Source organism: Genypterus blacodes, unplaced genomic scaffold (genome assembly GCF_046128005.1).
Source record: "Genypterus blacodes isolate CSIRO-AG114 ecotype Tasmania unplaced genomic scaffold, CSIRO-AGI_Gbla_v1 ptg000048l_1, whole genome shotgun sequence".
NCBI lineage: Eukaryota > Metazoa > Chordata > Actinopteri > Ophidiiformes > Ophidiidae > Genypterus > Genypterus blacodes.
In genome coordinates, this window is record NW_027466861.1 from 1425858 (window position 1) to 1450673 (window position 24816).

General features: G+C 45.7%; 1 protein-coding gene across 1 annotated transcript in view; it reads right to left on the minus strand.

The window, feature by feature from the left end:
* The window catches only part of adgrb2 (adhesion G protein-coupled receptor B2), a 114306-nt gene extending 96974 nt beyond the window's left edge, over positions 1-17332 (minus strand). The window contains exon 1 of the mRNA XM_076149910.1: positions 16420-17332. Within this exon, the coding sequence (XP_076006025.1) occupies positions 16420-17332 (913 nt within the window). The remainder of the gene's footprint in view (positions 1-16419) is intronic.
* Between the last annotated feature and the right edge of the window lie 7484 nt (positions 17333-24816).

Sequence of the window (24816 nt, forward strand, 5' to 3'; positions counted from 1 at the left end):
GAGCTTGGAGATGGAAGTCACACGTCCCCGATTCCCACAGGAGTGCGAGCTGCATGCAGCATACGTGGGAGAGCGTACGTGTGTGTGGGTGTCTTGTATTTCCGTGTGAACCAATAGATTTTGCAGATCGCGTAATGAGAAACTGGAGGGAACAAAGCGGTTGAACAGAGAGCTGACGCTCTAATTATAAGTGGGAAAGAGAAATGGGAGAGGATGAAGATGAAGAGGCTAAAGCAGAGGAGAGAGAGCACGCTTGACTGAGCTCACCTAATGCAGGGATGGAACGCTCCGGAGGTGGAGATCGCTGTGAGCTCAAATGGCTGCACTTAAGTACTTGAAACGGTGAATGTACAGTGATGGTGCTCACACTGAAGGAAAACACATTCTATAAAATAAGCAAATGCATTTAGCGTGGCTGATGACTGTCCGTCTGGCACCGGCGAAAGGCAGAGACGCCTCTTTAAACCAGAGACACAGAGGAGACACCAGTGGTCTACACCATAGCAACAGTACTGTAGGGTGTTTTGTAACTCCTTTAACGCTGTTTAAGCATAAAATGTCTGGACAAAGCAGGACAAACGTTTCACCTTCATTTGTTAATATTTCTTACTGTAATTGGCTGCTTTCCATCAGTGAGTGTGGTTCATTCTTGAAGAAGTGCTGCATCTCATGAATGGATCAATGGACTGGAACCCAACTTGGTTGACATGTGACCTCACTACTTAAGCAAAAAATTAAACATGAATCGACCTGACAACCACAGGTCACCTTTGTCAATAACTTTGGAGCTGCAGATGGAGTGGAGCCATTGATCATTATGGTCTGGTCAATAACCTGGTATCACTGAAGGATTGCTGGCCCTTGGCGGAAGTAAGCAATCATCAAAACTCTTATTCTTTGTGGACATTATGGACACTTTATTATAAATGTAGAGCGCATCAGCCCTGAGGCCATCCAAAAATCATTAGACCCATCGCCGCAGTAACAACCCATGAAAGCAGGGGTTGCCAGGGGAAAGGACAGCTGTCCAAGCGAAGCATCGCAGAGTGGCGTCCGTGTCTGTCAGACTTCATCAAAGGCTGCATCTGCATGCCTGCGTGTGCCCAAGGAAAAGGGTAATGAGGACCAGTGGGGCTCATTTAAAACAACCGGGGTTCACCAGAGCAGAAGCCGACGAGATCCACAGCCCTCCCCGCCCCGCGGCAGGGAGAGGCAGAGCGGCTCCAGCTCTTTCACCGCTCTTGTAGTCTCCAGCCCACGTTGCGTTGGCATTCAGCCACTGCCTGGAAACTTAGCGTGACCCCTCACCCCCGCAGGCCCAGCCCGGCGACTGAAGACGCCTCCTGCGGGTGTGACTGCTGGAAACGTCCCGGCACTCCATACAGTATGCCCACCTCCGCATCATGACATCTCAGTCTAACTCCTCTCCCCTAATGAGCAGCTACAGTAGTGCTTCTACATGCACAGCAGCATTCAAGCGAAAATCTTTACATAAGACATTGAAACATACATTAATCAACGTTTCTGACTTCAGCATTGAATGTGTAATGTAAAAGCATTGTTCAAAATGACATAACCACAAAGATGTATCACCCAACTCTGCAGCTCCATGGATCTAAAAGCTGCTTTTATATCTTTATTTTGGTTTTTCCAGTCTGAAAATTCTGTCTGTAGCAGTTCTGCTCTAATCAGCTTCTGTTTGCAGCCACAAAAGGCGGCGTGTAACAGCAGTGAGGTTTAAGTTAGCCAATGGGCAGCTGGTGAAGTTAAAGTTAAAGGCAGAAATGAAACAGAGTGAAACTGGACATGAATATATCGGGTGGGCAGAAACAAAATTCGATTTTTGAGGTTGTTTTGGAGTTTTTCGGCCACCTGTTGGTCCAAAACAGAACCACACAGCTGGTCACGATTATTGGATATTTTCATCTTAAAAAGGAATATAACATCACACAGGTGCAGACCAACATGAAAAACACACGCTGACAGACAAAAAGACACACACACACACACTTACACATACCTCCCGATTCTCTCTCTCCCACACACACACACACACACGTCCAAACCGAAGCCTCATCACCTTACATTGATTTCCCGTTGGCCAACCAACTGCTTAGCCATCTTTGCGGTGACAGGTTGACCCATGAGGCCTGTTAGACGCACAATACACACACCCGCACACACACGCACACTGGGAGCTATCCAGCAGCCTTTAGGGAACTCCCTGAAGCACTTATTGACCACAGAGAGAAAGTGGCTATTAATCTGACAAAGGCTTAAAAGCCTGTCACTGTGTGTGTGTGCGTGTATGTGCATGTGTGACGTGTGAGTACATGTGTGACGCTGCTTGTCTATGTTTTTATCAATGTAATCAAAGCAGAGTTTACATATATTGCATGCCTTTGGTAAACAAATGCACAACATGTTCACTTCTATGTCTGTAAACATCTAAACGTTGCGTCATCACACATAAACGCCCAATCTGAGCCGTCCAGATATCAGAAAAGGAAAATTCATTCACATATGTCGCACTTATATGTAATGACGTTGTTGTTGGTCTGTCATTCGTTCCTGCTTGACACCTTTTTAAAGCGTAAGGTGAACCTGTCTACCTTTCCATTCCAGCAAATTACCGTCATGCTGTTACTTCAACACCCCAGAGGCGAAGCTACAGGCCTGACGGAGCAACAAGATAATGAGAGGGCTGAGCGAGGGAGAGAGACAGAGAGAGAGAGAGAAAGACAGAGAGGATTGAGGACAAACAAAAACATCAACACTTGTGTATTTCTGTGTATTTGTTCCACTCAAATCCACGTCTGCATCTACCCATCAATTAAATCCAGAAAACTGAAATCTCTCACTTTTGATCTTGGCAAACACAGAGACAAGAAAAAGAAATTTGTCGAGCATTATGAACCCACGCCACCAGAGCAGCGGGGCGCCGCCAGAGTCAAAGACGGTGAGGGAGGGAAGAGATTCGTCTTATGTCCGCGCGTTTCTCCCTGCCGAGAAAACGGACTTAGAGGACTTTGTCTCCAGAGCCTTGTTACTGTCGGCTGCGTCTGAAGCTCTGTGAAGTGACACACCAGCAGAGATGCGCACACACACCCACCCACACACACACTTGTCGGATTCAATCAGCCCAAATACGCATTAGCACTCGGTGTCTTGCATTTAAAAAAACAGAATAGCGTGAACATGTTGTGGTTTTGTGAGCGCGTTAGCTTGCACTCGTTGCTGGAGCGTGCATGCCTTTGGAGCGTCCCCTGTGACTGATGGCTTTGCTAAAGTGCTGCGAAAAGAAACATTGTTTTGCTGGGCGTTTGATTCATCGCTGGTGTGAGGGGAACATTTGCATAGCAGGCAGACTAGAGGCAGAACTGGGCTCTCGTTAGCCGCGTGGCTACATGCTTAATCATCATCATCTGGGGCTTGCGCATCATTTCCAGCCACTCTGCTCTTGCTCGTCATCTTCCAGCAGCCTTTGTGGTGGTAAAAATGAGAACTGGAACAAATTAGCAGGAAATGACACCAGCTGCATGTTTGGATGATTGTGTCGCATTCTAACACTCGGCTAATCAGGGCCCTGCCAGGGAAGCTACTCTGAAACAGTCAGTCATTGAAGCTACAAGCTACTCATGAGTTCAAGCAATTTATCAACCAAGGTGCTCTCTTAAGAACGTAATTAGCTGCGGTACAAGCTACTGAGGAAAGGTAGCTAACTACACTGACGCTATTTCAAGAAGTATTATTTGTGCTGTTTCCATTTGAAAGGAAATAATGAAAAGGAGTTGAGATAGTAGCTTCACTTCTTAAAGCTCGCTGATCCCCAACACTGCCTGTTATTCTGTCCACACACACACACACACACACACACACACACACACGTCTCTCTCTGCAGTGCTTTCGGGGACAGTGCTTGTTATAGAGGACATGCTGACGAGTGTCAATCGATACCGACTCCCAAACCGCAGGACTCGTCTATGAGCTGTGTGTGTGTGTGTGTGTATGTGTGTGTGTTTGTGTGCGTGTTCATATCTGTTGGTGTATAGGCAAGATGTTTGCCACTCAAGACAGACACACGCGGCGGCTGCTGTCATTCACTGCATTGTGCCCTTGAGGATGTCAGTTTGTGTTGCACGGCTGTGCGGGCACGTGTGTGTGTGTGTTTGTGCGTGCGTGCGTGTGATGGATTTAGATATCAATTTATGGGGGATTATACGGACAGCTTCCACAGCTATTTTTCTCCATGAATATTTTACCGCCGTATAAACAAAATGCAATTTCAGGTGCAGCTGATCTCGTGTGAAAGAGAGACAAGCTTAGGTGAAACACCAACACAGGACCGTGCCGTTCTGTACAAGTTCAATAATATTCTGAGCTTTTGCTTCGTTTTCAGGTTCTTTTCATGAGTTTTGGCAATGGATACATCTTATATTCCCACTTAATAGACGTATCTATGTCTGTCCTGTACTTCATATTGTTGTGGATGAGGACAAAGCACAGAATTTGCACGCTGCTTGTAAGTGTGAACATACTTGGCAAATAAACCGGGATCCTGATTCTGCCTTGACCACATTTGAGGGGGGAAATCGGCTGCGTTGGCACAATACGACTTACGGCAGAGCGGGCAAAAAAAAGGAGAAGAGACGGAGACTGAGACTGAGACTGAGGCTGAGACGGGGAGCGAGTTTCTCCTTCCCCGAGTCTTAAATCCTCCACGGGGAGCTGCTGGAGTGTGACAGTAGGCTTATAACAGCCGGCGTGTCCATAAATCCCAACTGCATTTATTTCCTGCAAGACCGAGGAAGCGGAGCGCGGCGCAGAACAAAAAGGACTTCTTTCTCTATTCACTTATTTGTCCGGTTATTTATATATTAATGGATTGGCGTGCGTCATAAACTTTAATAGCGTCCTCAGTCAGCACCCTGGACGGAGGTGGTGTGTGAGTGTGTGAATCCTTCGTCGCCTCCTTGCGTCTGCGTCCTCTCTGCGGATAAATGTGTCCTCGCCTCACGTTTGTTATATCAAAGTTTCCCCTCATTTGCATGTGTGTGCTGGAGCGTTTCTCTCCTGCAGACCTGCATTAGATATGCAGATTAGTGGAGCATCCAAAGCAAAACGCAATAAAATACTAATGGTCGACTCACAATTAGATATTAAAGACGCCTGATGGGATCATTCATCACAGCTCCTCTTGTAATTAAGCACAAATGCTTTTTACTTTAACACACTTTCCCTCTCTTTCCTCCATCCCTTCCATCATTCCTTTCTTCCATTCTCTCACCCTTCCTTCCTTCGTACATCCTACCTTCAATCGTTTCTTACTTCCTTTTCCTTTCTTTACTCCCTTTCTTTGTTTATTTCTTTCTGAGTCCTTTTATTCTACTTTCCTAACATCACACAACCTTCCTTTCTTTCTTCCTTCCTTCCTTGCCTGAAAGCAAGATCTAAACAAAAGCAAACAAAACATATTCATGAGGAAAAGTAAACTGCAAAGCTCTATAAACAAAGCAGAGAGTGGCTTGACAATAAACAGGTCAGTGACCCCAGAGATTTACTGAGTTAAAATAACACATCACACACACACAAACACACACAGCACAGCACAGCCAAGGGCATTGGCAATAATGTATGAAAACCCGGTTGGCGACTCATTAAACAACTCTTCCCTCCACCTGACAGAGGGATCACCCAGGCATGCTGGTCCATTAGACGCCCGCGCAGATGATGTTCGGGTGATAGAAAATGAGTAAGGGTGTGTGTTTGTGTGTGTGTGTGTGTGTGTGTGTGTGTGTGTGTGGGTGGGTTCCTCTGCACTGCTGGAGATCGGCTGGCTGTCTAAAGGGAGACTTAACTTGGAAGCAAAGAGCTGTGGACGAGTGCAGCGACGGATGGTGAAGGTAAGGAACACACACACACACACACACACACACACACACACACACACACACACAGTTTCCCATGTGTTTTTGTTAAACTCACAAGGCAAGATTTCCTTGTCTTGTAATGATTTCTAAATAGGGCCTCGTTGCCCAGGGATATATTTAATTGCCACACACCGGCTGGTGATGCTAATGTGCACTGACAGAGGGAGAGAGAGAGAGAGAGGGAAAGAGAGAACGAGAGAGAGAGAGAGAAACACAAAGACACACATGCACACACACACATCCCATTTGTTTTGAAGTAACGTTGAAGGGCAAGGTTGACTTTCGGTGGTCAACATTATCCGTTTGTCTGGGAGGGTTTTGGGGGATTTTAGTGAGGCTGCTGCATATAGACGCTACAAATCAGGCTGCTCAGTTACCCCCTGAGGCACACACACACACACACACACACACACACACACACACACACACACGTGTCCACTTCCATGTATTTGTTTGTGTGCTTGTGTCTGTGTTTTCTGTGTCACCAGATTTCTCAGTACAGAATATTTTTCCCCTTCTGCTGTTTGAAGGGTCGGTGCTTTTTTGAGTCTGTGTGTCTGTGTGTATGTGTGTGTCTTTGTGTGTTTATGTGTGCAATAGTATTTCATGGGGTGTCATCACTATATGCCCAGTGAGAAATGGCGTCAACCATCAGGAGGGCCACGGCTCCTTCACTTCCCTCTTTGACATTCTTCAAACACACACACACACACACACGCACACACACACACACACACACACAGATTCAGTAATTTTGTTAGACGAGTGAGAAAATCTCTGGAAGGTGTGAATATGCATGAGCGAGCGTGTGTGTGTGTGTGTGTGTTTGTGTGTGTGTGTGTGTGTGTGTGTGACGGGGAAGCTTCCCCACCTGCATGAGGACAAATGGCCCCGTCCATCATGCGAGGCTCCGTCTGGCAAACAGATTCCCCTCACGTCAAGCCACATGAACACAAATGAGATCCCCAGAGGACACAAATGGAGGAGGGGAGCATCCCTGTAACGCTTATCGCAAAGGACATCTGAGGGGTGTGTGTGTGTGTGTGTGTGGGTGTGTGTGTGTGTGTGCATACTGGCATTCAAACCAAAAAGGAAAGACCTGACCACGACCACTGGGCCAATGCAGGCTCTTGCTCAGGTGAATCCTGTCTGCACACGTCTCCATAATGGCGGCCTATCTGTCATGGCTATCAGAGCTCCGTATCAATAATCCCCTCCATATGTCTCTCCACGTCTCTACTGCTGACAATACAATCCACTCAGATGTGAAAATTGATGGAAGCTGCGCCATCACAATTGCGTGGGATAACCACTGGATGTCAAACCGCCGTGGCGCGTTCGCTATCATTCCACCCCAGAAGTGACGGGAACCCGGCTCACTAAATCACCGCACTGTACCGAGAGGTAATTACACCGCCGCTGTAAATCACCCTGATGGCTCGCCCAGTTAGATTATCTCGCCACGTGAACACATTCCGCACATACGGCCACGAATACACACGGGGCCCAGGGATGTTGGTGCTCGCAGAGGAACCGCTGTGAGCTCAGGTGGCTCTGCTGTTCAACACGCCAGGTCAGGACGAACAGGACGCGTCGCACAGCTGCAGCACGGGCCGCTACTGCAAAGTTATGTAAGCTTGTGTTCTGAGGAGGCGTTGAACATCCGGAAAACGCTGTACCTCAGCAGGGGGGCCAAAGAGAATCTTCTATCATTTCATTCATGTTTCCGAATTTCCATGCTAGTAGTGAATTTCCAACAGATTTCCATGTTCTTGTTTTAGTTTATGGGGTTATCTTGAAACCTTTGCAATATTTAATAGAGCCACCGCTGTGCATACTGACTGAAAACTATGTCATGTAGTTTAACTTTAATCCTGCCGTGGCCTATGTAAAACATGGACGTCTAACCAGGTGAGGAAGTAGATGAGGGATCCCAACACGTAATCCCTCCAGGATATTCCAGGTCTGCACCAGAGGTCTCCTTCCTAGAGGGACGCATCCTAAATAGACGGCTGAACCTCCTCAGCTGACTCCTTTCAAGGAGAGGGAGCAGCGGTTCCAATGCCACGACGATCTCATTCTTTCTGTTGCTAACTAAAGTTCATGACCACGGGGAAGAATCTGAACCAAGATGTAGAGTTTGGTGTACAGTAAACAGCTGAGGGTAGAAACTAAGCGTCCGGTGCTTTTAACCGTGCGTCTCGTTGTGAAGCTCTGAGGTTCATCATGTTGCTCTGGTAGAATCTGTTCCACCCTTTAGTTAGCTTGGCCTGTTTTCCCTCCACACACTCCGGGTGCACAGCTGTGTTCGTGCACAATAGGAGTAGAAGTGAAACACACAGAGCCCAACTGCCGCAGCGTCCTACAAATCAAATTCTCTGCTCCAAATTGCGTGTCAACACTTTCATGTTAAATGTCAGCGTTCTGGAGAAACAAGCTTGCGGGGGGTCTGAGCTGGAAGGAGCGTGCGGCGTCACGCAGGCACGTTTTCATCATGACTCAGAGACGATTGCGCTCACGCAAAATGTCAAATCTGTCACAATGATTTGCATGGTTGGAGTTTGATGCCGGGGTGTTTCAGGGTATCACTCCACTGGAACTCGCTCGCTCACACACACACGCAAGCACACACACACACGCATGCACAGACACACAAATGGCAGACTCGAGGGATTGTCTCACATGACCATGGGCACAGGTGCACTATGGGATGCCTATCTATTTTCTGCTGTTAATCGATCACATGGACCCACTGGAGCTTGACTGTGAGTCAGCGGGCCAGAAAGTGATATAGACTGTGTGTGTGTATGGGTGTGTGTGTGTATGTGTGTGTGTGTGTGTGTGTGTGTGTGTGTGTGTGTGTGTGTGTGTGTGTGGGTTAAACATCTCTGTAGTCCACTCTGGAGTTGCCTGAGCCTTCTGAGACTAGGCACTGAAGCTTTCTGTTATCTATTCACACACACACACTCTCTCGCGCATACCAAAACACACACACACACTCCGTTTGCGTGCAGGCACGGTGGGCCTCTGGAGGTGGAGCTAATTTGGCCTACTGGTGCTCTTGTCACATTTCCTCCATCCTTGCTGTTTTCCCCCGCTGATGTCGTCCTTTATGAGGTGCAGATAACATTGGTACCCGACCTTTGACCCTCATCCCAGCCTGTCAGCCAATTGGATACATCCCGTGAGGAGGTTTGGAGCAGGGGAACGGGTACGGGGAGAACAGGGGAATACTACACTCTGCTGGGCTGTATCAATGTGTGTATGTACTTTATTTCTCCCCTACAGTGACCTACGAGTGTAAACATTAACGGCGTTCCTTTACGTTCACGACACGTCACAGTCGTTGCGTTTACGTGCACGACGCGCCTCTGTTGCCGCGGTCTCTATGCTATTACGGCGCCGCATTTATGTTTGGGGTAAACATTATGATCCCTTTTATTTTCTATAAAAATTCCAGTAAAAAATAACCTCAGGTCGCAGTAATCCAGCGCAAATTTACATGTGGGGACTCTTCCGTCATTCCCGGTATCGCAGCTGCGATTCACTGCAGAATGGAAGCAAAGGAAGAGCAAGAAGAAGCTCTTGTTCCTTTACATCCGGCTTGTTTATCTCAGTTTAACTGGAGTGGATGCAGAGATTTACAAGGGCGCCATGGAGAGATACTCTAACATGCAGAGAAAAGGCAGGACACTTGTGGGAGGCTTGTTGCACCTTTCCTTAAGTTGCCTGCTTTCGTTGAGGCGACATCACCTTGACGAGCAAACCACCTCTATTTACAGGCTAAGCCCTATACACAGTCCTTTTCATCCCTGTGCCAATTGGATGATAAGATAAAGAGGTTCTGTTGTAATAATTGAATGGATCCTGCCTTTGAATTAATTTCAATTCATAGTGTGTGTGTATTCTCACATTTGAAGAGAAATCATTCATTGGCCTGATCGCAGTATAATCAGTGTACATGTAAAGAAACTTTGTGGCAAAGCTTTTTGTTGATCTAAAAGTGAATCTTTCTCAAGGACTCTTTCACAGCGAGTATGCAGGAGATAATAAATGCATGATGTGTGTCTTTGTGTGGTCAGAATATCACCGCGGCTGCGTTTGAAGAATCCTCATTTTCGCAACATCAAAGCAAAGACCAATCCCACCTCTAAATGGAAACTAAAAACATCAAAAACGCCTTACTTCACTCTTAACTGAAGCCGCCATTGTGTTTCAGCATTTATGTGCTTTCTTGAAATGACACCTAAAAAACTGAAGTTGATGAATACCTGACCGTGTGTGTGTGCGTGTGTGTGTGCGTGTGTGAGTGTATTAAATTCTGTCAGCTCTGGCATGTCTACACTGCAGATACTCTCCTTTCTCCATCTGCATGCAGAACACTCTCATCCCGCTGAGACGCTCTCCCGGTGCATAATGCATCTGGGAAGATCGCTCTATTGTATCGGGAGTTGGTGAACACATTTTCCACTTTATCCTGATTTATGACGTTCCTTAAAGTGGTGACAGGAAGTTGGAACTTGTTGTGTTGCTCATGAAATCCAGCCAAGGCCAGACAGAGCAGTGTGCACAAATCCATACTGATCCACAGAGATCTGTTGAGAATTCAGCAATGGATATAAATGACAAGGTGTGTGTGTGTGTGTGTGTGTGTGTGTGTGTGTGTGTGTGTGTGCATGTGTATATAGTCAGAATGTGTGTGTGTGTGCGTGTGCGTGTGTGTGTGTGTGTAGGGCCTGTGCTGGAGCATAAAGGAGCTCAGTGCTGAGTGAGCTGAGTGAGCCAAAGCTCATGAGCACAGAATACTAATCCTGTATCCACAGTCATCCTGAGACACACACACACATTCACACAAACACACTCACACAAACACACACGCACAGCGCTCGAAATTAACATCCTCCAATAAACCTTAAAAAATATATTGTGAGGTACAAAGTTCTCAGGTTACCACTTGTGGATTGACAGTCTGAGGGGGTTTTTGGCTTGATCGCAAACAAGCAGTGTGAAGGTCACAGGCAGGAGGAAAACGAGGGCGCGTCCAGGTTCATCTAATATTCACTCATATACGTGCAGCGCTCACTCTCTCTCGGGGAGAGAGTGATGGAATGTAAATGTGTGAATGCCGTCGCATCGCTGCTGTCCAACCAGACCTGCTTCTGGAGCGGTTTCACGGAATCTCACCATCTTCAGAGAAGAGTTTGAGCCATTTGGAGACATTTGGCATTTAGCTCATCCACATAAAATAACAAGCTTAGTTAGGGACAGATATGTTCAGAAAGTGTTCTACATGGAGCCATGACGGAGCAAAGCTTACCTGTTTAAATAACAATCATCTCCATGCAGGACTTTATTTTGAAAATCGATCAAAATTCTGGTCTGCAGTCCCTTTACTATGCAGCATAAGGAAATTAGCCCAACAAAGGTTTAAATAACACAAAATGTGTTAAATCACTACGCAGATTGTGTTTGATTAGTCTTACTTAAGTGATTACTGAGGTCACATTCAATTAAATTTGCTATATCCATTAAGATACACACAGGCACACACACACACACACATTCTTTCATTTCAGTGAAAATTAAAGCACTATTTACATAGTGATAGGCGTAATGCTCGACAGTAGCATGTGTGCTTGTGAGTGTGTGTTGTCTAAACACCTGTACGTACAGCGTACGTGAAACACACACACGAGCACACACACACACACACAAACGAAAAAACGCTCCTCTCTCTGCTCTAATAACCAGGAATCCGTCAGTATTCCACGAGGAAGGGATGAGCTGTCTGCATGTGTGTGTGTGTGTGTGCATGTGTGTGCATGTGTGTGTGTGGAAGTGACGGACCACTGGCTCCTGCTCAATGCGAGGGTGATCTGGTCCCTGGAGTCCCAGCCAAATCCCAGTCCTCCTTTCAGGCTTCTCTCGCTCTCTCTCACACACACACACACACATTCACGCTCCACGCCTTCTAACCGTGTTAATGAGCACTCTCCCCGTGATCACTGCGGAAGTGCTGCGTGTGCACGCCGAGGGGGAGCGTGAATGTCAGGAGACCGCCTCACGAGAGCACAGAGAAGCTTCATGTGGGAGACGCTGACACCCGAAAACACCTGAGCCGCGACAGAATCAAGGTGTTTGAGGGAAACGTTATCTGCAACCGACCAGCTGCGCTCGTGTCCCTGCGAATATGCAACGTGAGACTTTAAGGCTTTATGTTTATGTCACAGTTGAGGTGAAACTGATTATCTGTTTGCGGCGTGAAGAAGCGCAAACTGTGGTATATAGATACACGTGTTTCAGGGTTGATGTTGAAATGAGTAATGGTGAAGTCAAAGCAAAGCCTGACTGCTCCTCCTCTGCTAATAAGCAATAAGAAGAACTCCTCATAAATAGTACTGTTGCACAGAAACAACCAGTAGCATCTTTTTATAATTTCAATCAATTAAAGTCGGAATATATTAAGATAGCTTCCATGTTCAACCACAAGTAATGCAGGCAAGCTGGCTATTTAAATTAAGGGACCACCATGGTTGCTAGGGCAGCATGATGGATGAGCCAACAGGCGGAGGACGGTGTAATTTGCCCATGAATGATTGAGAACATTGTTGCTAATTCTATATTCTGAATGAAGACGACACCTTGTGACACATCTATACAAGCCCTAACGACGGAGGACATTAAGACGCATACATGAACACCAAACGATTCATCAAACGTCATTGTTTAAGCGTGGGCAGTGGTGGTTGGGGAAGAAGATGAGGAATAACAAGAATAAGACCAAGAAGATGGTATGAACCCATAATCCATCATGGACACGTACTCGCTGCTATGGTATCACTGCGGTGGAATACATCCAGCACACACACAAACAAATTGGAATAACAACATTGTGGTGTCTGTAGTACCTAGTCTACCATGATACGTTCACTGTGAGTGTAAACTTTATTCAACTACGAATGACTCTTCCTATATAAATAATGGGAAGCTACTGTTTCATTAGCCGAGCATGTTTGGCTAGTCTGTACCACAGGGCACCAATTTGGGACCCACCACATTTCCATCGAGCATGTTAAGTCTATTTTTTCGCTCAGAATTTGCTGCTTTGGAGACAGATTCTACACCTACTATGCAGATGACTAGTCTAGTGTTTGCGTCTAGCCCTCCACAGAGGTGCCATCTCAACACCTACAGTCTAAACCAGTACTGTATGTTGGCATACAGAGACACTGCTACAGACATATACAACTTCTGACTTTAACTTCTTCCCAGTTATGCCCAAATACATAAGGTAAGTGCCGAGATAGACATTTTAAGGTCATTCTGGCAGCCCATCACACCAAACGTCTCGTACTTTGATACGGCTTTCTGAACCACTTTGGCTTAGTTCGCGCCCTCTTTAAAATTCTCTCTGTGCTTTGCTTTCAAAACAACTCAGCAAAGTTGACCTACAACGAGTGACGAGGAAGGAGCGCCAACACAGAGCTGAACTCGCTGTGAATTGCAGGGAATCGTGTTCAGGATCTTTTAACTCCTCTAAACACTGCAGAGTCAATCTGGCTCCCTGCTGCAGCTTTAGTTGCTGCATTAAAGCAGCATCTTCAAAGCTTTCTTCAATGATTTTATGCTTGTGTAATTATCTTTCATTCCCTGCTTTCCTTCTAATCTGAGCTCCTTTCGTTAATTATAGGGCTTTATTTTTTGTTTTACTATTCATCTAAAGCACCCTGCTACTGTCGGTTTTTAGATAAATTACATACAGATAAACATTTACTTACTAATCACCACCCACACATGTACTTGGACATGAATTTGCTTCTTTACACATCCACACAAAACATTTCTCAAGCATGAAAACATTGGAAGAGGATGTTTGCTGCTTATTTCTCTGTAGGGTGATACCATTTGTATGCATTGTGAGAATCGTGTGTGTGTGTGTGTGATCAGATTCCACACACTCTTAAGACAGGGAAGTGGGCAGAATGACATCATTACAAGTTCTCTTACAGAAGCAGAAATGCGATGGGACAGTTATCAGGCGGCGGCGTTGCAGCTGGATGGAGTAAGAATCAATCACTATTTGAATTTACGGTTATTGAATTTGAGCTGGGAGAAACCAAGCGTCGCTACAGAAGGAGAAACAGAGAGACGAGTGGAGATCAATACAGTGAATATGTCTCCAGGAGTGGGTATGAGACGATGAGAGGGAGAAAGACAAGTCGAATGATGTCAAACAGCTGCATCATGGTATAGTTTCCTTTCTTTGCTTGGATCAACATTTCATGGCGGCAGCGATGGCGCCTGGCTCGGGCAGTCGGGGCTCACTGCTGATTGACAACAGAAGCGTCGAAGAACACATTATTTGCTGGCCGTCCGGCAGACCTGCCAGTCAGCCACACGCCGGTGCAGAATCAGCACCTTCTGACTGGAGCCTGGAGACCCAACAGCAGCTTGGTGAGTGGAGTTGTAACTGGGGGAGATCACGTGATCCTATTAAACATATACGTGTATGTTGACCTGCATTTTTACATCCAGCTGCATTCAGGAGTAACACCCGGATAGTCAAGCATACTCTGTTACTCACCTGTGTATAAGGATGTGTGTTTTGAGTGTAATATTGTATTTTTTTATGCATTTATACTGCAGCTACTGCTCCATTTGCATGATCTGAATTGCCTAGGCTTATTCTAACATTGGCAGGCTCCTGTTTCCTTGCAGTTGTACTGGCAGCGTAACACAAATAGGTTTCATTGTGCTGAAGGCTTTACACTGTCTGACCTTTAAGTATTGTTGTCCGTTTACATTGTACACCTGTGTGTTGTTCGTAGTGTACCAGTGATGCACAGTGATCAAGCTTTGGAACCCAAAAGCTCTGGAATGACCTGCCAACTGAACTTAGACTTTCAAATTCTGTGGAGCTTTAAACACATTTCATGCGCAATTTATATGTAAATTATACATTTACATGAAAATTAAATATAAGCCTCAATTGTGTTTACGTGGATGTAATTACTGTATCTAATGGAAGGGTTTTTCATTGTTATTAATGAATTCATAGATTTGATGGACAAAGCCGTGGGCCCTCTTTCACAAATAATACAAATATATGGATTTTTCTTGTATTATAAAATAAGCTGTATATATCAAGGACAAAAACGAGCGTCGGCACCAAACAGCCCCCATCAACCTGCAAATAACGATGCCGCTACAGGTCGGCCGGTGCTGAGGTATCTTACAGTCGTTGTACCTGTCAGAGGTGTAATAAAAAGCAAGGACTAGCGCTTATGAAGAACCCTCACTAGCCCACGTAGAAATGATACAATGAGCTCAGCGAGGATCAGGCAGCGTAACGGCCTGCAGCCAATCAGCCATAATCAGAGTGGAAAGTGCCGACATTAAATCTGTGCTCAAGAGTTCTATTCCATTCCGCCCAGCTGGAGGCCAAAATGACCCGAGCTGAACTTACCGCAGCCGGAATATGAAGACGGAAAATAGTGGGAAAGACCGATAGGATCATATAATATAATATACTATGTTATTATTAATTTCCTCTTCCTCTGTCCTTTCATTTCTTGCTTCTTATTTTGTTATATCTTTTTTTATTAAAGGTCCCTGCATGCCAGTCGTAACAAAACAAAAATATATTCATTGTTACTCATTAAATGGAAGATATTCACACATTCAACAGGACAGCTGCCTATCTTAGCGGCAGAAAAGCAGTTAAATGTTGCAATGACCAAGCTGTAAAACTGCTGTTTCAGAATTTCCAACGCCGCTTGAATGCAGCACTGGACAGGAACACACGGAAGCAGAAAACCGATGATGTGTACACACACTATGATGTAATGTTAAGTCACAATACACAAATATCTGCCCACGTTGAATTTCACCCATCGAAAACTGGAACACGAGGAAGCGGTGAACACACACACACACGCATCAATACACTCTAAACAAATGTGTTACCAGTCAGAAATCGCCCTCAATGCTATGAAGTATCAATTGGGTATGTGTGTGCGTGTGTGTGTGTGTGTTAAATCTAACAACAACAACACACACACACAGAAACAATGCGCTGCGTGTGGACTAAACCACACCTCTGGGCCACATAGGGGGAGCTCTAAAATATAGATCAGAAGCTTGGGTGTGTGGCAGCCATTAGCACATCTTTTGATGGCAGCTATAAAGGGCCCTCGTCTTTTGAAGGGCTTTGTTTTTTAATTAAAGGCCACAAAAACAAAATTCATAAATAAATCCTCTATCAAGCGGGGATGCGCGACCTCGTTCTGTTCATATCAAATGCTAGGATAACAAGGCAACATCGACACACACTCACACAGCCACTCTAGTAGAAGTGTAGTGAAAGTAGTACGCTGGTGTTTAAATGACTGTACAAGATGTTTTTAGATATGTACCACTGAATATTACACACCTTGTTAAAGAAGAAACCGGTTGTGTTAAGAATAAATGTAGAGAAATCTGAGCTCACCCTGTCGGACGTCTCTGGGCGCTATGGCGATGGCGTCGTTGGAATGCGTCTCGGTGACGCAGCAGTCGTCGGGAGCCAGCGAGCCGTTGCTGAAGCTGTGCGGTGTCTCGGGGAGTAGAGGGACGGGCGGGGCCATGATGTTGTGGTGGGGGCAGATGCAGCCCGTCTGGGTCATGCCGCAGCCGTCGGCGTCGGGAAGCTCCTGGTCGCCGTGGTGCCCCGTGCGTAAACACTCCTCAAACCAGCGGCACAGGACGCCGCAGGTGAACTGGCTGGAGTTCTCGTTGTTGATGAGCAGCACCTCCACCAGCCTCAGCTCCAGGACCTCCTTGGTTACCTGAGGCTCATCTGCAGCCGGGTGCTTGGTCAGACATATCTGGACAAAGTTTTTGTCAAACTGCAGGAAGGCGTAAGGTTCATCAGAGTTAGATTGGCTGCCACAGAGATCCACCACTTCCTGATCCCTGGCGGCGCCCGTTTGAAAGTTAAGGGGGCAGCTCTGATTTGCTTGGTGGTGGTCGAGGGAGAGCAGCGTGGGGGAGTGTGTCCGGCAGATGGTCCGGTGGCGGGTGAACCGGAGGTAGAGGGAGTACTTGGTGGGATCGGGGTTCTCCAGGGACCAAGAGCAACCTGGCGCCCTGGAGGGAAAGAGCTCCCTTAGGGAGAAAGACCCATACAGCACCCCTGCTACGAGGCTGGAGCAGGGCGAGGACACAGGCGAGGAGACAGGCGAGGACACAGGCGAGGGGGCACCCTCTGCCCCGCTGCTGGGGACGCCGCCGGCAGCCCCATCGGCCGCCTCAGCCAGGGCAGAGAAGGGAGCGAGAGCGAGGGCGAACACGGCAGCCAGCGCCCCGGCCACGGCCAGGAGAGAGGACAGCACAGACAGACACACCCCACCAGCAGTGTTCATCCTATGACATTCGTCCTGCAGGGACAGAAGAGAGAGAGAGAGAGACAATGAGTGTAGTCCAAACCTGACAGACAAACACCAGGTCAGAATATCCCTCAGTGTCTACATGCAAGAACACTAGAGCTCATTCCTCAGGATTTCAGTGTTTTGTCTTTACAGTCCACATTAGATTCCAGACACAATACCACACCAACTTTGATCGCAGCCCGTTCAACGTCGATAAATCCCATATGATCTTAAATCCAATGTGCGTCCGCGCAAACAGGTGTTTAGCAAGAAACGATCCAAAGCTCTGTGTGCAAAGCATCAAGAGGCAGCCAACTACCAACCACAGCAAGAGCCAACCTTTATGATGTATCTGAATGGCTCTGTGTTGGTATCTTGTGAAACACACACAGATACATCCACCCACACACAAATGTATGCACACACGCGCGCACACGAACACACGCCACAATACATGAGCACATCCCTCCTGGGCAGGATTAAACAGGGTTGATGACTTGGCTGTGGAGACGTGCACTGTGGGGCCCTGTGAACCTTTCCTGCTAATATGAGCACACACACACACATACACACTGATATTCACACACATACACATCACCCACTGAGTAGCTCCCCGAAGACTGTGGCAAACTATTACCATCAACATCACAGTAAGGGTCCATCAACAGCCTGATTTCCAGTCACACAGTACACACACACACACACAGAAGGAGCACACACAGCATTTTCATATTTTGATTGAAGCTACATCAATACCCTATGGCTTCTTACGCCCAGTGTGGACGTTCTGTCAGCGCAGACTGCATCAACTAAACATGGAAAGGACACACACCCACACACATACACACACAATAATCACAAAATGAGCAGATTCAGGATCTTTGTACAGATATAGAGTAGAGGGTTAATCTGAGGGCAGCGAGCATGAGAGTTTCATCAATGACGATCATCTTTATCCTTTGATAGATTTTAAATTTTAAGGTGCTGCAGAGGACCATGACCTCACATGCAGGCCCACACACCCACACACACACACACACACACATATTGCATCCATTATTGGTGACTAATGGAAATAAAGTAGGATGTATTGAATGGATAAATGAACATGAAAGTTAAACTCTGTAATTTGGCAGGTCAATCACAACAATGATTTGTTTCTAATTATTATTTTGGCTCTTCGTAGCGCCCCCTGGAGGGCAAACGACACAACTGGGCAACCGGACAAAGCTGGACACTGGACATCTACACATGGTAGCTGAACAGAAACCACAATGGGTCAGGAGGGAAACCTTTACAGGGGATTTAGGATTATGAGACATCTATCTTAAGTACACAGTGGTCAAAGAACAAAAAGCCTTTTATGTTAAAGTATCATTCAACTAAAAATGACTCTGTGTGGATGAATACATGTGAGAGTGAATCATAACTAAGCACACTAGTGGCCTTTACAGCGAGCTCACACTGCTGTACGTATGAGAGCCAAACCAGCACCTTGTTTTCACACTATGCTACAAAGGAGTGGAGCGAACTTCAAATGCAATTCATGCTGTTTCCAAGTAACCAGAACTTACAACCAAAGAAAAGGCTATTATTCACTTTTGCTCATAGCTACAGCAGTTATGCCTGCTTTTCAGAGTCCAAATGTCTTTCCTTGATCGTATTGCTGCCCGTAAGGAACGCGCTCATCATCATAGGGTTCGCGCAAATGTTTAGACTCTCCAATGCCGGACACACACACACACAAACACACACATACTCAACAGGGCTAAGAGGCCGGAAACCGTGCTTACTCCAGCGTGTCAAGAGGCGACCCCCACCGAGGTCGGCCGGTAAGAGGCACTCAAGCGCGTGGAGGGGAGCTGCTAATGAGAGCGAGGAATACATGAAAGGCAAATCCACAGCAGGGGAGACGGAGAGGAGGGGGAGGACAGGGAGGACAGGGAGGACGGGGCAGGCAGGTGAGAAGTGGACAGATACAACAGGAAACAAGAAGTACTTCGGAATATGATGGGAAATTAAAAAAAAAGTCATCTGTACCACTCCTTCGGAAAAACACACACACACACACACACACACACACACAGACATTGGTCTAACAGCATCATGTGACACCTTCTTTCTCAGTTTTGTGGAAATATGGCCTCATAGTTGTGCGTAGACTCCGCCCCTAACCGTATATAACCATACAAATGTATCAAGTTCGAGTTTGTAGGAAATCTTGGTTCCTCCTCGTTCTTCTGTTTTGCCTCCAGACTTGTTGACGTGTTCGCCTACACACACACACAGATTGGTCACACTCTTGTCATGGACGCGTCTCAGCACTGTTCAGAGTAAATAAGAGTTGTGTGGAACGTTCCAGGCTGCGGCGGCTCTGATTTGATTTGGTTTAGGAGCGGAGCTGTGTGATGGAACCCTGCTGAGAAGTTGAGTCATTAAAGAAATGAGCGACGTCCTGCATAATAAGGTGTGTAACACACACGCACAGACACACACACACACAGGTACATACAAAATGGAATGAAGCTAAAATGTACCTTCCACACAGCACCATGACTGCTGCAGCTCTTTACACTCAACGTGCCATGTTTACTTATGGAAGAGCTGCGGGCAGAGTGAGACAGGTAACCATAGCAACATCCTATCGCCTGACCTGGAAATGTATTTTTCCTGTTTCTCATAGTTTGCCCCCCCCCCCCTCACACGCTGCTCCACTACCCTTCATCTTCCTCTTTTGTCAGCATTTTGGACTTTTGGCTTCCCTCTCAGGATTCTCGCCTGAGATTTTGTACACCGAGCGCGAGACAACAAGGGTTTCTAAGCAGCGGCGCCATGGTGACACGCTGACAAATGTGCAGCACTGCTGGGCCGAAGGGAAGGCTAATGTAGCATGTTGTGAAATATGCTGCGGGACATCATGCTACCTGACATATGATAGGGGAGGGTTATGTTTTTTTTTTATAAAACATCCACGCGGATTTGCGCTTCAACCGCCGACACACGTCTCCCCTGACAACGGGCCGCTGAGCTGCCGGAGCGCAGAAATTCAACGTGAGGCTAATGCAGCATTCGTCGGGACGGAGCGAGCGTCTGATTTTCAAACAAAGTATATTTAATAGAAGCATATTGCGTGTCTGTGCGTTCGCCCAAAGCGCTACACAAACTGTTTGGAGGACAATGAGCGTTGAATATTCATGGTCGACAGTCTGTGGCGCAGCAGGCCCTAAAGTGATGTCTTCATGGGGCCATTCTGTCCCACTTCAGTGTAAAGCAGCACTTTACCGTGGGCGCCCATAAATATTCATTAGTTTTGATTTCTTCTTCCTCCTTCCACCTTGACATTAATGTTGTCACCCAGGATGACGGAGCGCGTGCATCCATCTCTGGGCTCTTTTCTTTGTTCTTTAATGCTGAGCGGGGGGAAATGTCTCGTCTAATTTGTTTGGTCGAAGGTAAAACTCCAGCCAGGCCTCTACGGAGTTCAAGTAATACATAAGAGAGGACTTCACCAAGAGATGTGTAGGAGTAGTGACCAAACGTGAATCACATCAACGTAACAATGTCCCCCAGAAGAATGGTCCGGTTACAAACGATGTAATTCTTCTTCCCCTCTCTGGCTGGTTCTCATTCCGCCCACCCTCTGCTCTCATTCCCGTTGTTGACATCCAAAGGCTAAGGCACACTACAAAATGGGAAACAGGCAAGACTGAACCTCGCGGTGTTTGGTCTCTTGCTTTCTCCTCGCGTTAAGTCTCCAACTCTGACCTTCTAAACTTCAGACTCGCCTCCCTGCCGATCTTAAGACTTTCTAAAAGTCATACTTAATTAATAGAATTGCTTCTGTCCGTCCATGTCCCCTCTGTTCTGCGTCTTTCATATGGATAAGATCTTGATCTACTGAAGAACCCAATGCGGTTCAAATGTTTTAGCTCGGCTGACATTTTAGAAGTCGGCGTCCGTCCTTTTATCAAACAAACTTCGCAGCAGCATCAAAGGAGCACTTTTCAGTTCGCCTTATCAGTTATTCACAAATGGCAGTCAAACTGAGATGACCTCACGCTGTGAACAGACAGCAGTACTAAAGCCCTTGATCACAGCAGAGGACATTTTGTCTTTAGATGAACCACACACAAACACACACACACAGAAGAACACGCCTACATATTTATACATATATATCAGCCGCCAGACGCGACATATGCTGATTGAAGAACAAGGAATAAATCAGGAGAGTGATGAAGATGAGTGGGTTATTATTAATGCATTGTAAGATCACAGAGGCCTGACAGAAAAACATCCACTGCGTGACTCTGCTGCTGTGATCTTCATATGCTGCGATTGGGAAAATAATTAACATTCACAGTTGACAATCGAGCTGCGTGTCAAAACAGGATGCTGAATATCAATATATCAAAATCAATATGAGATGGTTTTACACGTCTCATCTTACAGGGAGATGTTCCAAATCCATCTTCATGACTCCGTATTTTGTGGTAATTTTGAAAGTCTTGCCATTACAAAGTGTGAAAACCTCAGGATCAATTTGTTATTGTTCACAGATACAGGAGCCCCAATTACTCTCTGTGACACCGAGCAAAGGTGCCAGCGTGAGCTCCCCACACGCTAACCTCCCACCTAGTGTGCAAAATGAATTTGTGTCCGAACCTGTTGCCTGGGAACCACAGCACCCTGAGGTGAACCAGATCATCCAGCCTCTTGCAATGCAATGTTACTAATACTAACAATGCCAATAAGAATAAGCTGCTACAAGCTTTAAAGACGCCACTACGCATGTGAAGGCACACGTCTCCTCACAGGCTCCCCAGTTAACTTCAGAAATATAAGGAAGTATATAATGAGTAAGCTTGTCTGATTCCTTCCTTGCTCTGGTTATCATTTAGATATAAAGAAATGTAAATACTTTTACCATAAGACAAGCGGAAGATTGTTAATCGTTAATACTTATGTTCCTTTGGGGAACTGGGGGTGGTTTGACGTCCATCTAAAGATATCGCTAAGAAGGCAGAAGAGTTGACGGTAGAGTTCCCTTTCTTTCGTCCTGGCAACATCCATGTTTCAGCCCCTTAAGGGACCCAACACAGACCACAAATACCAACACAGATGTGGAGAGGATTTTGCAAGTATGAGAGAAGAATGAAAAGAGAAATAAAGAGAACAAACTGCAGCAAAGTGGAGGAGGCAGAGGGAGAAGAACATGTTTTTTTACGATGTCAGTGCTAGGGGACTCCTCGTGATTGGCGGCCTCGTGACTGCAATTTCCACCCACATTAGATCCATAACATCAAACTGAGCAGCGAGCAGAGGCGGACGGTACATGCTGCCAATACCAGCAGTATGGAAATACGACGGATTAGACAGTAATGCACTCACAACCCTGGGCTCCATGTGAATACCCTATATGGTATTATGCTTGTCAAATAAACAAACATGAGGAATGACGTTATTAGCGGTGTAATATAATGGTACAAATTCATTTAACCTGTCATCTGTGTGAATGGCTCCTCGTTCATCATGTGCCACGCTCACACGTTTACGTTTAGAGCCGCGGCATTTTCCAATATTTTCCATCGGAAAATGCTTAAGTTGATCTTTAGATGGTATCTACTGTAGCGCTTCAAAGCAATTTGCTGGCATGTAACTCTCATCCGGCACGTTCCAAAACTGAAATTAAAATATCGATTGGTCTTGTCAGAGCGGAGAGATTATTGATAATGAGGCACATTCATTTTACATGAATGCCAAGTGGTTGTTGGAGGCTTTGAAAAGAGGAATTACAGCCTGTTAGAAGACAGAACAGAGGAACTGTCACTAAAGTATGGTCCGTCGGCGTGAATGTGCCCTCCAAGCACCGGCAGATGATGACACGGAAACAAAAGCCGAATATAAAACGGCTCACCAAAGGTTTGCTTAAAAAAAAAATAACAAAAGATAAAAAAAATGGAAATCACAAACCGCCACTAGCATTGGCGAAGGACAAAAGGAGGGCAACTAAGTTTTCAGGTTACTTTTTCACAGAGCAGAGGGTCCACATCAACTCAAATCTGATAAGTGTCTCTTCATCATTTCATCTAAAATCATTTTACAAAGCAAATGATCAAACATCTTACAAAGTCAAACAGATCCATCAGTCGCTCTGAACGTTCTGCTTCTCTTATCTGCACATTGACACACGTACATAAAGTGAAACCTGTAGTAGTAAAAGTAAACTTAACTTAACTGTGTTCCTGCCTGAGTATGTACTACATTTACTTACGCAACACTTAATCAAGAGCAAACTTCTCGTTAATCTAAGATTTGCCTCAAACTAAAAACATTAATTGATCCTTGTATCTTTTATTTATATTTCCCCTTTAATGTAACATTGCTTTTTTTGTTGTTGCTTATTTTCATTTTCTTATTGCTTTACACAAAGCACTCTGAACACTTCATTGCCTTTCCAATGTTGTGATTATTTCTGTGGCTGATTGAAAGCACTTTTTGCGAATTGCGTCTGAAACATCATAAATTATAGATAAATAAATCTGCCTTGTTTGGTTGAAGCTCCTCGTGTTGTGGCTTCACACCTCTCAGTTCAACGCGTTCACAAAAACAAATGATGTTTATACACCAGAATTGAACAACTGGGGTCAATCAAATGACATAATAACAACAGTTATAGCATTAAATAAAAAGAACTTGTGAAATCCTACCAGCTAATTTAAACTAAGAAACTGTAACCTCATGACATCACCATGTTGATTTACATTTTTCATAAAGGTTTGTTTTTGTCTTATGTCATTATTGTTAAGATCATTTCAGCATTAAAAATGTAAAAATATGCAAACTGGCCTAAGATTCTAACGTTGCGGTGGGCCCGGGCCCCCTGTATCTGAGTGGACAGGACGCCCCTGGCTGGACCACAGGCTGGCACAGGCAGAAACACATTTCAGGAGAGCGATTGCAAACCCCAACACACTCGCTGAGACATCTTTACACTCTTAACCTTGTTGTCATGGTGGGGGGGGGAAAAACGAAATGTCACCATCTGTTGAGTGTTAGGACGGATGCCTGTGCAAAGCAAACACACACTCACGCACGCACGCACACACTCACACACAGTCACTCATATTCCCAGACATGCCAAGTTCACTGGAGTGCTTTCAGTGAGATCTGAGGGTGTTTCAGGCAGATACACACTCCTGCTCACACTCTGAAACTACAAACACCATGTGAAGGTAACACCGCAGCACACGTGTCAGTTCTCATTCAAGTATGTTCTTACTAATAAAGTCTTAATTAAGTAGTCTATAAATACTTGAAAAACATCAAATCAGACCTCAGGTGCTGCTGTGCTGAAACACTGAAAGCCGAGCTGACAGAAGGAAAGTGGATTTTACATAATCGCGTTACATAACGATCATCTCCTTTTTTTTTATAGTTTGTAGCCTATAATTTCATCTAAATGTCAGTGTGATAAA